The 17,525-nt window shown below is 44.4% G+C and overlaps 1 protein-coding gene across 7 annotated transcripts in view; it reads right to left on the bottom strand.

The window, feature by feature from the left end:
- Positions 1–1,708: 1,708 nt before the first annotated feature.
- LOC308152275 (uncharacterized protein) overlaps positions 1,709–17,525 on the bottom strand; it is a 19,162-nt gene continuing 3,345 nt past the window's right edge. For 5 of the 7 annotated variants that reach the window (XM_080525206.1, XM_080525205.1, XM_080525203.1 and 2 more), the window contains exons 2-7: positions 13,351–13,492; positions 7,678–7,753; positions 7,044–7,113; positions 6,828–6,941; positions 5,758–5,850; positions 1,709–3,455 (exon numbers count right to left, since the gene is read on the bottom strand). In XM_080525206.1, coding sequence (XP_080381332.1) covers positions 2,851–3,455; positions 5,758–5,850; positions 6,828–6,941; positions 7,044–7,113; positions 7,678–7,753; positions 13,351–13,481 — 1,089 coding nt within the window. In that variant the 5' untranslated portion in view covers positions 13,482–13,492 and the 3' untranslated portion in view covers positions 1,709–2,850. The remainder of the gene's footprint in view (positions 3,456–5,757; positions 5,851–6,827; positions 6,942–7,043; positions 7,114–7,677; positions 7,754–13,350; positions 13,493–17,525) is intronic. The other 2 variants (XM_080525208.1, XM_080525209.1) reach the window with 2 other exon arrangements.

The raw sequence follows: 17,525 nt of genomic DNA on the forward strand, positions 1-17,525 counted from the left end.
TACCAATTTTAAAAGTTAGGGTTTTTAAAAAGGCTTTGCTATAGTTTTGGCCTGGAGTTTTTCTGATCATCACATCACATGGTCAGAAAATCTCCTGGCCCTCTAAGTAACTAAATATGAAGGTATATGTAGGTACTGTATTTCCCATTGAGAGTGAGCACCCCACTACACGCCCCCCCCCAACACACACACACACAGCATTAATAATATACACACACACACACAGCATTAATAATATACACACACACACTGTCTTTCTGCTGCCACGTCAAGGAACTGAAGCCTAACAATGTTCCTGTCTTACCCTTGTGTAATGTGACGTAACAATAAAACTTGAAACTTGAAACACACACAGCATTAATAATAGATACAAGTCATATTTATTTATAATCTCACAGAACACAATGCAGTTCCATAGTATTCCAGTCGAGATGGCTAGAACACGTTGCCCATCTCTCAGGGCCCACGGGTCAACAAGGGGTCTATTCCCATTTCCTTGCACTACTTTACGCATTTCTGACTCACACTTTCAACGATTTGGTATTACAATGCTGAAAAGGTGTGCGTGTATCTCGCCACATAGGCGTTCCAGAACGCATGTGAAAAATCACACCCGCTGACTCGAATTCACACCCTTATAGTGGCCAAGAGAAATCATCTATGAGTGTGAAATCATCTCTCGAGTTCTACAGTACATCCTATGGATTTAAAACCTTTATTTGGAAGGCAGTCCTTCTGGATAGTAAAATATAAAAAGTTACATCTCATTGATCATTATAATTAGGCTTAATAACTATTCAGCTTGTTATTTGCCATGCCTGCTTCAGCGTTTAAGCTGGTTTGCTTATGGTTTGGTCATGCTTACATTGTGGGTTTCTTTTCGATGCTGTTGATCAGCTCAAACTGTGTTCTCGCTGGTGACCAGTTTATGCTGGTCTTGCTGCAGACCAGTTTACGTGACCCTGTTATGTTAGTCAACAGCAAGACCGCCATGAAAGTGTCGAAAACAAAAGCACATATCTGCACATGTAAGGTGGTGCAGAGGCAGAGGCGTTGTTAGGATCTTGCAACATTGGGGGCTTAGCCCAGTCCACGTTTCGTCTAAGGGGTGGGGGGGTGGTGGGGGGGCAGGTGTTGTTTTCGGTTGAGGAGTCATGTCAGGGTTTGCGCTAAATCGACGGCATCCTTTTTTGTTTTTTCAGGATCCAAAGATCCAGGGCTATTCATAAAACAACAATGATCTGACTTTTCTTTTGAAAAAACGTGAATACGTTTCCACATCGTTAGTCAACTAACACAGCTTGTTTTGTGAGCCTGCTAACAATATAAAGTAGTGTTATAGTTAACTAGGTAGCAGTGGGGGGATTACTCACCCAATCCATTTTGTTGCAGTATTTTGGCTCGACTAGCGAGTGTGTGTTGTGATTCTCAACAACGTTGAAACATAGTTCCGTGTTTCAAAAGAGAAGTCTGAACATTTTGATTGGTTGCCGATATGAGGACCAAAGCATTAGAACATGTCACATTTGGGGCTAGAGCCCCAGATGCCCAATACAACGACGCCACTGTACAGAAGGAAATGAGCATAGACCCTAGCTGAGTACTTGAGCAGGTACATGTGTTACTCAACATCCCAGGAACAGCAAAGACCAAACCAAACTAAGTAGGATTAAGTTGCATCTAAGACACTGGTCCAAGGTCACACTGGTCCAAGGTCACACTGGTCCAAGGTCACTCTGGTCCAAGGTCACACTGGTCCACGGTCACACTGGTCCAAGGTCACCTTTTTAGTTTGTTTCTACTTACTCTAGAATTCGGGAAAGATGATTCCCTTAATGTTTGTTTATAAATTAACTTCTACTCAGCTTGTGGAAAACTCACCATTGTGTAATATATTATGTTATGATGTATTGCAGTGTTAAAGAAGGAACAAAGATGGATAGAGGAGGGGACGCTCCTATGAACCTCCTAAAAGTCTAAGTCTGGCCCCAAAAAAGCAAGACCTCTCCCCAAGCCCTTACCTCCTCCATGTTGGCAGATCTGAAGGGACATGACAGGTGCACAAAATATGTGACGGCAGCTGGTGAAAACGGGAACAAGTCGGAACAGACTTTTATTCTGAAAAATGTAAATGATGACACACACGTTGCAATGCAATGGATTCGGTGAATAATTCCCACTACTTTACACTAACAAGGTACAAGTGGGGATTACTCACCGAAACCATTGCATTGCAATGCTCTTGCTTCACTAGCGAGTGTGTCATTTATTTTCAACAATGTTGACATTTATTTACATTTTTCAGAATAAAAGTCAGAACATTTTGGTCGGTTGCCGACTTCTTCCCGGTTTCACCTGCTGCTGTCACAAATATGGTGTGATCTCACCTAAACCCATTGCAAGGCTAGATGGGGCCATTAGAATACTGTTTATTATTATCTTTTACATTTCCATTACATTTTTGGCATTTAGCAGACTTATTCCAAAGCGACTTACAACAAATACATTTGGCTAAGTAAGTGAATCATCTATCCACCAGTCACAGCAGGAAAAAGTTATCTATGCTCAGGCCAGGGGCCATTGGCAGTCGTCGTGCTAGAAGAAGGATTTCTTTTTATACCTGTTTATACCTATCTAGTTCCTTCAGATCTAAAATCACCAAAGGGGTAGGGGGTTCGGGGTTGCTTTTGGACCTAGAACAACTACTTCCTTATCTGTGACAGACAGTCTAGAAACGACAAGGCAGAGTTCAAATCCATATAGACCAGCATTAGAAGACTTTATGACATGCATTTGCAGTGCCACGTTTTTTAAGGAAGTCTTAGGAAACGTCCTGTGTCAGTTGGAATGTCAGTCCACTCCTTGTCCACTTCTCTCAGGTAAGGGAGGTGAAGACTCCTCCTCTTCCTGGTCCTCCGGGGGAGGGACCGGGGGAGGGGTCGGACACTTCGTGCTCTTCTTGCTCACCCTGGCGTACATCGGGTTCCACCCCCTGTCACTCAAACCCAATGAGAGATTGTCCGCCTCACCCAGTATGGTTGTGAGTATGGTTGTGGTTGTGGTTGTGGTTGGGTCTAGGTCAGGCAGTGAGGTTAAGGAGTTGTGGTCGTGGGCCAGCGCAGTAATGGGGTTCCCCAGGACAGAGACCTCGGGGACGAGGTGCTGCCCCGCACCTATGATCTCGTACAGGTGCTGGGGGTCGTCGACTCCTTCTTCTACCCCGCGTACCACCTCCGCAGCCAGGGGGGCGGAGCGCAGCACCTCAGCGGGGGTCACAGGGTCGAGTCCGTTCACGATGGTGGCGAGAGGGGCTGCAGACTGAAGGTTTGAAGCTATCTCCTTCTCCATCATGGATATGGGGGTTGGGGCAGAGTGGAGGTTTGAAGCTATCTCCATCATGGATATGGGGTTTATGGGAGAGTGGAGATCCTGAGCGAGGGCATCTTCGACGTTACCTGGATAGCAGAGCAATTAGAATACATAGACACACGTCATGTGCTGGACAAATACACTGACATCAGTCTTCGACAGTATGTCATAAATGGACTAACGGTAAATGGACTACATTTATATAGATTACTTATATAGCGCCTTATTCCAAAGCTCTTTACAACGGCCTCTCTTTCACTCTTTCACACACACATTCACACACCAATGGCGGCAAGCTACCATGCAAGGCGCCGGCCCGCTCGCTGGAAGCAATTTGGGGTTCAGTGTCTTGCCCAAGGACACCTCGACATGTGGCCAGCCCGGGTTCGAACCTCCGATCTGCTGATCTTGCGATCATTAGACGCCTGCTCTACCTCCTGCGCCACAGCCGTCCCTATAGTCATAACCAGTGGAGGCCGCTGGAGGTAGAAATCGGAGGATGGGCACATTGAGATGCGTTGGATAGAATGAATCGTGAGCTTAGAATTATAAGGTTCTATCTCCGTTTAGGGTAGTTCAGAGATATCGAGAGTCAAAGTTTTTACATTCCATTATGTTTTGTGAGATGGAACCTTTGTATTTTATGAATTACTAACTCAAAAATGTCAACATTTTAAAAATAACACCACACAGGCATTAATAAACACCTAATGGATCAGATTATGTAAAAAAACTATTTTTTTTTACAAAAATGGAGATAGATCCTTATAATTCTAACGTCAAAGAATGGTATCAGATGAGCCTGACCCGTCCACCAGCCTCCACTGATCATAACTGTGTAAAGTCGGTTGACTTTCATCTGAAATGAGTTGATTTCACTTGTTTTTATGACACGCTGTTTTACGATACACAGTTTTTATGATACAGGTGGTTTTATGTCCTATGTTTTAACGATGTTATTTAATTGTTTTTTCTTGACTGTCCGTACTATTTTTTATCTTGTTCTGTAAAGCGCCATGTTGGATTTCTCTTTAATTGTGGGTTAAAATGTGTATTTTGAGAAGCTTAAATAGTGGTGAACTGTGTATGCTGAAATGACCTCCTAAACTCAAGACTGAACTCAAGATGAAAGGAATCAGAACGCTAGGAAGGGAGACAAAAGGAGGAACCATTTGGGTCTGGGGGGTGACAGCCCAGGAGAGGTAGTCTTTGTTTATGATGCCCCCCCACCTTTGCAAAAATAAACACAAGGGCACACAAGGGCCTGGGAACCTGGGGGAGGGAAAAAGGGGTTAATCAATGATCAAAGACTGTATGAGAGGAAGGCAGGCGGTTCAGTGGTTCGATCCCCAGCTGGCCACATGTCCTTGGGCAAGACACGGAACCCCAAATTGCTCCCAATGCGCGGGCCCGGCGCCTTGCATGGTAGCTTGCCGCCATTGTGTGTGTCTGAATGTGTGTGTGAATGGGTGAATGAGAGGCCGTTGTAAAGCGCTTTGGAATAAGGTGCTGTATAAATGGACTGGACTTATATAGCGCCTTATTCCAAAGCGCTTAACAATGGCCTCTGTATCTGACTCTTCAGTTTCACAGTGCCGTCTGCCGCAATTCATAGCTTTCAGTCACGTGGTTTCTTCCCTAGCAACCACCAACCTGACGGGCAAAAAGTATCATAGCAACATCGCTCAAAATGGCGAGTGGACGCAATTTACCGGCTGCCTACTATTTAGACCACCTCACCCATGAAGAACTATCAAGATACACGACGGTGATAGGAGAGTAGGATTGACACCATTCAAATGGTTTTGAATTCCCTGGCTTCTCCTCTATCCGGACACGTTGGAATTATTTTCCTAACCCCCGGAGAATCAAAGTTATTAACCCGCAAAAAGTGGGTTTTGCCCGCAAAAAGTGCCTTTTGTCCGTCAGGTGGGCGTTTCCACTATGCTGTGACGTCACATGAAAGCTATGAATTGGAGTGACATCAGCAGCTAACACTTTTGGCAGAGAGAGATTGGGGCCCATTTTGTTTTTGGCAGGTCTAACTTTAATGGCTTGCTTTTAGTCTGCTTACCGTGCTTATATGTACCCTCTTTTTAACCGCCTATGATTAATGTATGCTCTTTTTAACCCCCTATGTTATGCCCTTAAGCTAAATGCTTGTCCTGTCTACTTGTTTGTGCCTAGGTCTACCTATATTTTATCTTTTAAATGTACTTTTTTCCTCCAGGGAGCCGTATACAACATCATGGCATAGGGACTGCGGATGAAAACTAGCTTTCGGGCTAACTCTGGCGTATTTACAATTTATTTTTGTTTTATTAATATGCACTGTCCCTTGAATAAATAAATGAATCTGAATGTACTTTAATAGATGATTTCAGGTACCGGAAAGGGTGGTGATCTCTCCAGGGATCTGGGACACTGCAGAGTCAGCTGCAAGGATCCCGTTGACCACCTGGGACACGTCTGCAGCCTTACCTGCAGAGTTACCTGCCATTAGTACACACCTGTATCACACACACTCACCTGGGAAACATTGTACCTACAGGATAGCACTCTTTCGGGCCCTCTGTGTCACACTGACCGTGACAGTACACACACACACAGACACACACACACATTTGCTTTGTGCGATTATTACAGCATAATGTTGTTACTCTAGTTATTTGGAGGGTGTTTGAGTGGCAGTTGAGGGGGTTGATGGTGACTGGTTCTTGTCATATCTACAGTACTATGATAATAGTTACAATAGTGTTCTCATAACCACAATGAAACACAGCTCTGCAGTGACCTGATATGTCATACAATTATGTCCAGACACAATTATTTGTCATGGAGCCTTAACACTCAGTTCATTATAATGGGATGCTTTGATAACAGACTTGAAGATGCTTTCTTGGAAAGGGAGTATTGGCTATGGGTTGGGTTAGGGGTTAGGGGTGAGGGTGAGGGGTTAGATTTAAAAGATGCTATCTTGGAATTTGGCCACTGAATTTGTTGACATTCCGTTTATTTCAGAAGTGTCTCAGAAGGGAGTATTGGCTATGGGTTGGGTTAGGGTTAGGGTTTAGGGTGAGGGGTTAGAGGTTAGGGTTAGATTGAAAAGATACTATCTTGGAATTTGGTCACTGAGTTTGTTTACATTTCAGAAGTGTCTCAGAAGGGAGAGTTGGCAGTGGGTTGGGTTAGGGGTTAGGGTTAGATTTACAAGATGCTATCTTGACATTGGTCACTAAGGTTGTTTACGTTACATTTTTTTATCTGAAGTGCAAAGGGAGTATTGGCTATGGTTTGGGTTAGGGTTAGATTTAAAATGGATTTGAACTGGATTTGAACTCTGCCTAGATTTAAAAGATGGCTTCCTTTTTTTCCCCTCAGAAGTTTAAAGGGAGTTATTGGCTATGGGTTGGTTTTGAGTTGAGCGAGATGGTGTGACAGAGTGAAGAAGAAACTACCGTGTCCCTCTGGCGCTCCCTTGTGGCTCCTCCAAGGTCTGTACAAGGAGCTCTCCTGCACGGGTGAAATGACGCTGACCTCAGGCACCATCTCCTCTGCGATTGTACTAAACTCTGAACAGGGAAGACATGGAAAATACAATGATGATACACACGGACGGGGACGGACGGGGGGGTTATGGGTATTGGTATGTAGCCTGTAGGGTTCCCCCGAACCTTTCTCGTCTTTTTTGATTTCATTGATCATGGGGTTCTCTCTCGCTGCCAGCGCGTCCTCCAGCTTGACCTGTCAATCAAAAATGATCATCAGATAATGGACCAAATATTCTCACTCAGATTTTCCCCCCTCCTCCCTTCATCCATTCCTCTTGACAGACTTCTGAGTCCTCATCACCTCCTTTCACCCCCACCCCTCACCCGCACCGCTCACCCCCACTCCTCACCCCCACTCCTCATCCCCTCCTCTCATCCCCTCCTCTCATCCGCACTCCTCACCGCCACTCCTCATCCCCTCCTCTCATCTCCTCCTCTCACCCCCACCCCTCACCCCCACCCTTCATCCCTCCTCTCATCCCCACCCCACCCCTCACCCCTCATCCCCACCCCTCACCCCCACCCTTCATCCCCACCCCTCACCCCCACCCCTCACTGGACCCGCTGCAGTACGACTACCATCACCTTATCACTTTATTACTTTATCACAACATGTGATAAACATCGAAGAACCTAAACCGAAGAATTGTACTCTCCTGTACCTGTACATTGGATGTAATAAAAGCAATTCTGATTCTGATTCTGAGGTGTAACCACTGTGGTTCTGGCTCAGGTGGAGCCAGTGGGCCTCTCTCACCACTCTGATCAGCTGCGACGGCGTTCTCTCCACCGCGGCACCACCCAGCTCAAAGGATCGCCTGAGGAACAAGCACCTGGGAATTAGAACCAGCAGGACACATCCAGACATGAGTAGGACACATCCATACATGATTAGTACACATCCATACATATATACATGAGTAGGACACATCCATACATATATACATGAGTAGTACACATCCATACATGAGTAGGACACATCCAAAGTTATGTCTTAGACCAGAGTTACTGTTTAAAATGTCTTGTGGGTAGTGGTGTGGTGGACTGGTGATCAGATCAAGGTCATGAGTTCAAATCCCACCTGGGAACAACACCACCACAACTAGTGTGCCTGTGAGTTAAGGCACTCAGCCCTCAGTTACTCCAGGAGAGACTGTCCCTGTGATCTCTAGTTATAAGTTGCTTTGGATAAAAGCGGTTGAAATGTAATGTGCCATCTGTGGCCTGGGCTGGTCCAGCGGTCTAGCACCATGGCCTGCAGTGGTCTAGCACCATGGCCTGCAGTGGTCTAGCACCATGGCCTGCAGTGGTCTAGCACCATGGCCTGCAGTGGTCTAGCACCATGGCCTGCAGTGGTCTAGCACCATGGTCTACAGTGGTCTAGCACCATGGCCTGCAGTGGTCTAGCACCATGGTCTACAGTGGTCTAGCACCATGGCCTGCAGGGGTCTAGCACCATGGCCTACAGTGGTCTAGCACCATGGCCTACAGTTGTCTAGCACCATGGCCTGCAGTGGTCTAGCACCATGGCCTGCAGTGGTCTAGCACCATGGTCTACAGTGGTCTAGCACCATGGCCTGCAGTGGTCTAGCACCATGGTCTACAGTGGTCTAGCACCATGGCCTGCAGGGGTCTAGCACCATGGCCTACAGTGGTCTAGCACCATGGCCTAAAGGGGTCTAGCACCATGGCCTACAGTGGTCTAGCACCATGGCCTACAGTGGTCTAGCACCATGGCCTGCAGTGGTCTAGCACCATGGCCTGCAGGGGTCTAGCACCATGGTCTACAGTGGTCTAGCACCATGGCCTGCAGTGGTCTAGCACCATGGCCTGCAGGGGTCTAGAACCATGGCCAGCAGTGGTCTAGCACCATGGCCTACAGTGGTCTAGCACCATGGCCTGCAGTGGTCTAGCACCATGGCCTACAGTGGTCTAGCACCATGGCCTGCAGTGGTCTAGCACCATGGCCTGCAGGGGTCTAGAACCATGGCCTACAGTGATCTAGCACCATGGTCTACAGTGGTCTAGCACCATGGCCTGCAGTGGTCTAGAACCATGGTCTACAGTGGTCTAGCACCATGGCCTAAAGGGGTCTAGAACCATGGTCTACAATGGTCTAGCACCATGGCCTGCAGTGGTCTAGCACCATGGCCTGCAGTGCACACATAATGTCGGCTTGGGTTAGAATCTGGACGGACTCTGAGAAGTCCCGACCCTCTCTATCCATTGGCCCAAACAACCTGATTACAACACACTGTCATGACACAGCCACAGTGCCAACCGCATAAACAGTTTACCGCTCTGCAACGGATAAAACCAGTGTTTATGTTTGTGTTGCTGATTATATTATATGTAGGGAGGTGAGTGAACCTAACTTTGATCGACACCAACGGGGTCAATGTTACTGTCGTCAAGGAGACAGGGTGCAATGTTACTGGACACACCAACCTAGTAGAAATGTGTGGAACAGACGTGAACATTTGAACATGGAGTCATTGCAGCTTTCTAGTACATGACATTTCTATCCGCACCATTCGGTGTACATGTTCATCCTGAACACGCCCCAGGTAGGTATTCCATTCTGGTAATAAGGTAACAGTCACATTTGACTTGTGTGAGTCTGCCCTCTGCTGGTGAGAGGACAGAAATGCTGCTCACCAATAGTCTCCCATCACTGACTCTGGAGATACTATTGATAACCATTGCTCTGTACATATCTACTGTATATCTTACTGTACATACCTCGCCCCTGTCTGTACATATATCCTAGTATGCACTATTGCTTTTTAAATGTGTATTGCTATTATCTGGCTGGATGCCGAATGCATTTTGTTGTCACTGTACTTGTAGGCCTACTTACGATGCCAATGACAATTCAATTGAATCTGAATCTGAATCTGATCTATTCTTTCCCTTTCCCCCATGTCAAAAGTAACAGTAATGGTCATTGATATTAAACAAATCTGTACTTGTCCTTTCCACTTTGGTTCGGACGGTGATTCCTATATATACTGTAACAGTCTTCAAGTTCAAACCAGTACCAGAGCAACTCTCTGCGAAATCAAATCATCAGAGACATCTGCGTGGAATGCAGACTCAAGTGTTTGTCTTGCAGGCTAATGATGGGTAATAAAACGCATCAACAACAGCCGCTCCACACCTGCCAACTCTCACAATGAAGCAATACATGGCAGTCCACTTTACAAGCACACAAATGCAGACACACTCACACACACACACACACACACACACACACACACACACGCACACACACACAAACACGTACGCACGCACGCACACACACACAAACACGCACGCACAAACACACACACGCACGCACACACAAACACGCACACACGCACACACACACACACACACACACTTTCTCTCTCTCTCTAAGTGCACTCTACGTGAATCTTCTCCTCTGGCTCTTTTCCCAGTGCATGTTGGGTAATAAGTAGTAAATCTGACATTGGCACCTTTCTCTCTCCCTCACACACACATACACACACACACACACACACACACATACACACACACACACATTCCAGAGATAGAGAACGGGCAGGTCCGTCAGCTCCAGGAATCCTTTAGGAATGAGGCGTCGCCCCGTCTACCTTTCATTCAGCATCCAGGTTAACAACGCTCCACAACTGGGTCAATAAACACCTCTAAGAAAGAGAAAAAACAACCATGTGTGTGTGAGTGACTGTGTGTGTGTGTGTGTGTGTGTGTGTGTGTGTGTGTGTGTGTGTGTGTGTGAGTGAGTGTGAGAGTGTGAGTGTGAGTGTGTGTGTGTGTGTGTGAGTGTGTGTGTGTGTGCGTGTGTGTGTGTGTGTGTGTGTGTGAGTGAGTGTGAGAGTGTGAGTGTGAGTGTGTGTGTGTGTGTGTGTGTGTGTGTGTGTGTGTGTGTGAGTGTGTGTGTGTGTGTGAGTGTGTGTGTGTGTGTGTGTGTGTGAGTGAGTGTGAGAGTGTGAGTGTGAGTGTGTGTGTGTGTGTGTGTGTGAGTGTGTGTGTGTGTGTGTGTGAGTGAGTGTGAGTGTGAGTGTGAGTGTGAGTGTGAGTGTGAGTGTGAGTGTTTGTGTGTGTGTGTGTGTGTGTATGTGTGTGTGTGTGTGTGTATGTGTGTTGTGTGTGTGTGTATGTGTGTTGTGTGTGTGTGTGTGTGTATGTGTGTTGTGTGAGTGTATGTGTGATGTGTGTGTGTGTGTGTGTGTGTGAAAGAGAGAGAGATGCCAATATCAGATTTACTTATTACCCAACATGCACTAGGAAAAGAGCCAGAGGAGTAGATTCACATAGGGTGCACTTAGAGAGAGAGAGAGAGAAAGTGTGTGTGCGTGTGTGGGAGGGGGCGGGGTGGGGGGGGGTTGTGTGCTCAAGTGTACTGTGGAACGAAAAACACCCAATAAGCAAAACAATGTCCTGCGCTCAGACAACTCTCTCTGTCGCCCTAGCGGAGGGGAGAACGTTCTGGAACGTGAACCTGAAGCTGCAGGATACTACGTCTTATGCCATTTATTATTATTATTATTATCATTGTTATTGTTATTATTATTATTGTTATTGTTATTATTGTTATTGTTATTATTGTTATTATTATTATTGTTGTTGTAATTATTATTATTATTGATATGCATAGCATGTATGTGTTATATGTAGGTACAGTATGCATTATACACTCTGAAGGTGATTTTTTTTATTTTAAATTCTAATAAATAATTTAACCTTTATTTAACCAGAAAAAGGCTCATTGAGATTAAAAATGTCTTTCACAAGAGCGTCCTGGCCCAGACAGGCAGCAGCACAGCGAACAGCGTTGCAGACATAAAAAAAATAAACATATACAAATTTACAATGAAAATAAAGAATAAATTACAGAATCGTCAAATATCTAAAATATTCATCAATATTCATCAGAAGTCATCAACATCAGGGATCAAACAGAACGCTATATGAATCAGTCAAAACATCTACAGCCAGATGTGCCTGCCTCCAAGTCATTGAGAGTTACTTTAAATGGCTCCAGTGAGTCCAGCTCCTGAAGATTCAGGTCATTTTGCAACTGATTCCAAGCAGAGGGAGCAGAATACTTGAACGGCATTTTCCCCCAATTCAGTACAGACTTTAGGGACAGATAGTAGGAATAAGTCCTGGGCTAGGTTTAGGGTTATGTTTAGGGTTACCTATCTCTACTGTCTCTATCCTCTCTCTCTCTCTCTCTCTCTCTCTCTCTCTCTCACCCATCCTTCCTGTCAACCTCTACTGTCTCTATCCTCCTCTCTCTCACCCATCCTTCCTGTCAACCTCTACTGTCTCTATCCTCCTCTCTCTCTCTCTCTCTCACCCATCCTTCCTGTCAATCTCTACTGTCTCTATCCTCCTCTCTCTGTCTCTCACCCATCCTTCCTGTCAATCTCTACTGTCTCTATCCTCCTCTCTCTCACCCATCCTTCCTGTCAATCTCTACTGTCTATATCCTCCTCTCTCTCTCTCACCCATCCTTCCCGTTAATCTCTACTGTCTCTATCCTCCTCTCTCTCTCTCACCCATTCCTTCCTGTCAATCTCTACTGTCTCTATCCTCCTCTCTCTCTCTCACCCATCCTTCCCGTCAGTCTCTACTGTCTCTATCCTCCTCTCTCTCTCTCACCCATCCTTCCTGTCAGTCTCTACTGTCTCTATCCTCCTCTCTCTCTCTCTCTCTCTCTCTCTCACCCATCCTTCCTGTCAACCTCTACTGTCTCTATCCTCCTCTCTCTCACCCATCCTTCCTGTCAACCTCTACTGTCTCTATCCTCCTCTCTCTCACCCATCCTTCCTGTCAGTCTCTACTGTCTCTATCCTCCTCTCTCTCTCCCATCCTTCCTGTCAGTCTCTACTGTCTCTATCCTCCTCTCTCTCACCCATCCTTCCTGTCAGTCTCTACTGTCTCTATCCTCCTCTCTCTCTCTCACCCATCCTTCCTGTCAGTCTCTACTGTCTCTATCCTCCTCTCTCTCTCACCCATCCTTCCTGTCAATCTCTACTGTCTCTATCCTCCTCTCTCTCTCTCTCTCTCTCACTCATCCTTCCCGTTAATCTCTACTGTCTCTATCCTCCTCTCTCTCACCCATCCCTCCTGTCCATCTCCACTGTCTATATCCTCCTCTCTCTGTCTCTCACCCATCCTTCCTGTCAATCTCTACTGTCTCTATCCCAATAAAGCAGAAATGCCCTAAACATATATTTAAAAGAAGAAGTAAGCAAGTATGTGGGAGCTTATTTAATTGAATTATAATATGCAAGGATAGGATTTTGAATTTTTGGAAACATTTTGAAGCTTTGAGCTGCCACTAAAACGGATGACTTCTCTATGGTGATTCCTAAGACAGATCTAATTCAGTCCTGACGGCTTTAGGCGTCCTGTAAGATAAATAACATGGACTGACCTTTGACAGTTGGTGCAGAGCGTGAGGAAGAGGACGGTGAGGAGGAGGAAGAGCAGAGAGAAGACGACCACCTCAGGAGAGAACGACCCTGACGCAGCCCATGACCTCACACCCTCTCCCACGGGCGCCATGACGACCGCTTCTGAAGAAGAGAGAGAAAGAGTGAGAGAGGGTGAGAGAGTGGTTGTTATGGTGGTGGTGGTGGTGGTGGTGGTAGTAGTAATGGTGGCGGTGGAGGTGAGGGTGAATAAGAGAGAAGGAATGCGAGCATGTCGGAATGTAGATTTACAATACATATTTTATTCAAGACAAGTTGACTTAATATCGAGATAAAAAACAAAACCTATATTTGTTCACTGAGGGCATTTAGCAACACCCTGGTTCGGCCTGACCCAGGAGAGGTCAAGTACAACCCACTCCTTGTTGCGGCATCCATATCAGTGAATGGCGTTGGCTGCATGCAGGGTTGCCAGATGGGATTGACAATTTCCAGCCTAACCACGGTCTAAAAACCGCTAAATCCACCAAAAACCAACCAGCCCAAAACTTGTATTGTCAGAAAAACGCAAATTACTATTGGGCAGGTGCCCCCTAAACTGTATGTCTGTTGCCAATGATGTTTGTAAAATAAAAAATAAAAACTGCACATTGTATGTAGCTACTAAGGTGTGTGTTTTAACTTCACGCATTTTGTATCTTTCAATGCTTTTTTTCCGGCCGAGTGTGATCAAAAGTAGCCCGTTCGGTGGGAACCCGCCCCACCTGGCAACCCTGGCTGCATGCCTATCGACTAGACAGGGAGGGGGGGGGGGCTGCACCCTGAAGATAGTGAAACTATCAGTGAAACTGTTGCCTTTCTAGTACAACATAGACAACTGTCAGAGGGGTATCGCTTCAATGAGTTCCTCCATTTGATGGATGTGCCTTTAAATTGCCCGACCACAGATACGCAGGAAGAGACACAAGCGTGGAAGAACAGGTTCATGGCCTTGTTCAGTGGACCGGAGCGCTTAGCATGTTTGACAACCAAGACAACAATAGTTGGATTTGAGTGTTCTGTGACGTCGACCCTCCTGAATACACAGAACACACTTTAGCAGCACTCATCTAGACGCTTTTATCCAAAGCCGGCAATAGGCAGATCTGTTTTAAGTCGTTGAATCGACTATACAAAACAGTCATCTTAAGCCTTTGATAAGAACCTGATAAGAACGGTCACAGTGCTCGAGAAAGGTCATGTAGGGTGTCAGGGGGTGGAGAGGTCTGAGGAGGAAATGTCTAAGTGTTATATATAACATTATACCATTCAGTTTCTGTCAACATGAAGCGACAATAGCTTTGACATGCACGTACGCGCACGCATGCACACACACACACACACACACACACACACACACACTCACACTCACACTCACACGCACGCACACACATATACACACACACACACACACACACTCACACTCACACGCACGCGCGCGCACGCACACACATACATACACACACACACACACACACACACACACACACAAATCTGATATTGTACCATAAAATTCCACTTCCACAGCTTGGATAAGCTTCAGTATCAAACCCTGTAATGAGCTGGTGACTCAGGATTGAGACGACAATGCTGCCCACAAACATGCAGAAGAGTGATCTACCTGTACCTCACAAACCATCCACCAGGTCTTACCATTAAAAACACAAATAACGGATACAACAGCAACACTGTTCTCGACATTGAAGACACGCTCTGTCATAATGGCAACAGAACAGAACGAGATGTCAATATTACCAACAGTTGTGCAATACATTCTTATCAAAATCTGATACCCAAATTGTCGATATCCAAATGGTTGTCAGAGGTAAGGTGACATCACCGTGTGTGTGACAGCTGTATTCTGCATCGTCAGTCAGAACGTGGTTTATATACACTTGTATACACAGCCCTTACCTGGTTATAAACACCTGGTTATAAACACCTGGTTATAAACAGCTCTTACCTTATTTAAACCTGGTTATAAACAGCTCTTACCTTATTTAAACCTGGGTATAAACAGCCCGTACCTTATTTAAACCTGGTTATAAACAGCTCTTACCTTATTTAAACCTGGTTATAAACACCTGGTTATAAACAGCCCGTACCTTATTTAAACCTGGTTATAAACAGTTCTTACCTTATTTAAACCTGGTTATAAACAGCCCTTACCTTATTTAAACCTGGTTATAAACAGCCCGTACCTTATTTAAACCTGGTTATAAACAGCTCTTACCTTATTTAAACCTGGTTATAAACAGCCCGTACCTTATTTAAACCTGGTTATAAACAGCCCTTACCTTATTTAAACCTGGTTATAAGCAGCCCGTACCTTATTTAAACCTGGTTATAAACAGCCCGTACCTTATTTAAACCTGGTTATAAACAGCTCTTACCTTATTTAAACCTGGTTATAAACAGCTCTTACCTTTTTTAAACCTGGTTATAAACAGCCCTTACCTTATTTAAACCTGGTTATAAACAGCCCTTACCTTTTTTAAACCTGGTTATAAACAGCCCTTACCTTATTTAAACCTGGTTATAAACAGCTCTTACCTTATTTAAACCTGGTTATAAACAGCCCTTACCTTATTTAAACCTGGTTATAAACAGCCCTTACCTTATTTAAACCTGGTTATAAACAGCCCTTACCTTATATAAACCTGGTTATAAACAGCTCTTACCTTATTTAAACCTGGTTATAAACAGCTCTTACCTTATTTAAACCTGTTATAAACAGCCCATACCTTATTTAAACCTGTTATAAACAGCTCTTACCTTATTTAAACCTGGTTATAAACAGCCCTTACCTTATTTAAACCTGGTTATAAACAGCCCTTACCTTATATAAACCTGGTTATAAACAGCTCTTACCTTATTTAAACCTGGTTATAAACAGCCCGTACCTTATTTAAACCTGGTTATAAACAGTCCTTACCTTATTTAAACCTGGTTATAAACAGTCCTTACCTTATTTAAACCTGTTATAAACAGCCCGTACCTTATTTAAACCTGGTTATAAACAGCTCTTACCTTATTTAACCCTGGTTATAAACAGCCCTTACCTTATTTAAACCTGGTTATAAACAGCCCGTACCTTATTTAAACCTGGTTATAAACAGCCCTTACCTTATTTAAACCTGGTTATAAACAGCCCGTACCTTATTTAAACCTGGTTATAAACAGTCCTTACCTTATTTAAACCTGGTTATAAACAGCCCTTACCTTATTTAAACCTGGTTATAAACAGCTCTTACCTTATTTAAACCTGGTTATAAACAGCCCTTACCTTATTTAAACCTGGTTATAAACAGCCCTTACCTTATTTAAACCTGGTTATAAACAGTCCTTACCTTATTTAAACCTGGTTATAAACAGCCCGTACCTTATTTAAACCTGGTTATAAACAGCCCTTACCTTATTTAAACCTGGTTATAAACAGCTCTTACCTTATTTAAACCTGGTTATAAACAGTCCTTACCTTATTTAAACCTGGTTATAAACAGCCCGTACCTTATTTAAACCTGGTTATAAACAGTCCTTACCTTATTTAAACCTGGTTATAAACAGCTCTTACCTTATTTAAACCTGGTTATAAACAGCCCTTACCTTATTTAAACCTGGTTATAAACAGCCCGTACCTTATTTAAACATGGTTATAAACAGCCCGTACCTTATTTAAACATGGTTATAAACAGCCCGTACCTTATTTAAACCTGGTTATAAACAGCCCGTACCTTATTTAAACCTGGTTATAAACAGCTCTTACCTTATTTAAACCTGGTTATAAACAGCCCTTACCTTATTTAAACCTGGTTATAAACAGTCCTTACCTTATTTAAACCTGGTTATAAACAGCCCGTACCTTATTTAAACCTGGTTATAAACAGCCCGTACCTTATTTAAACCTGGTTATAAACAGCCCTTACCTTATTTAAACCTGGTTATAAACAGCCCGTACCTTATTTAAACCTGGTTATAAACAGCTCTTACCTTATTTAAACCTGGTTATAAACAGCCCTTACCTTATTTAAACCTGGTTATAAACAGCCCTTACCTTATTTAAACCTTGTTATAAACAGTCCTTACCTTATTTAAACCTGGTTATAAACAGTCCTTACCTTATTTAAACCTGGTTGTA

Source organism: Nansenia antarctica (assembly GCF_963989245.1).
Source record: "Nansenia antarctica genome assembly, chromosome: 3".
NCBI lineage: Eukaryota > Metazoa > Chordata > Actinopteri > Argentiniformes > Microstomatidae > Nansenia > Nansenia antarctica.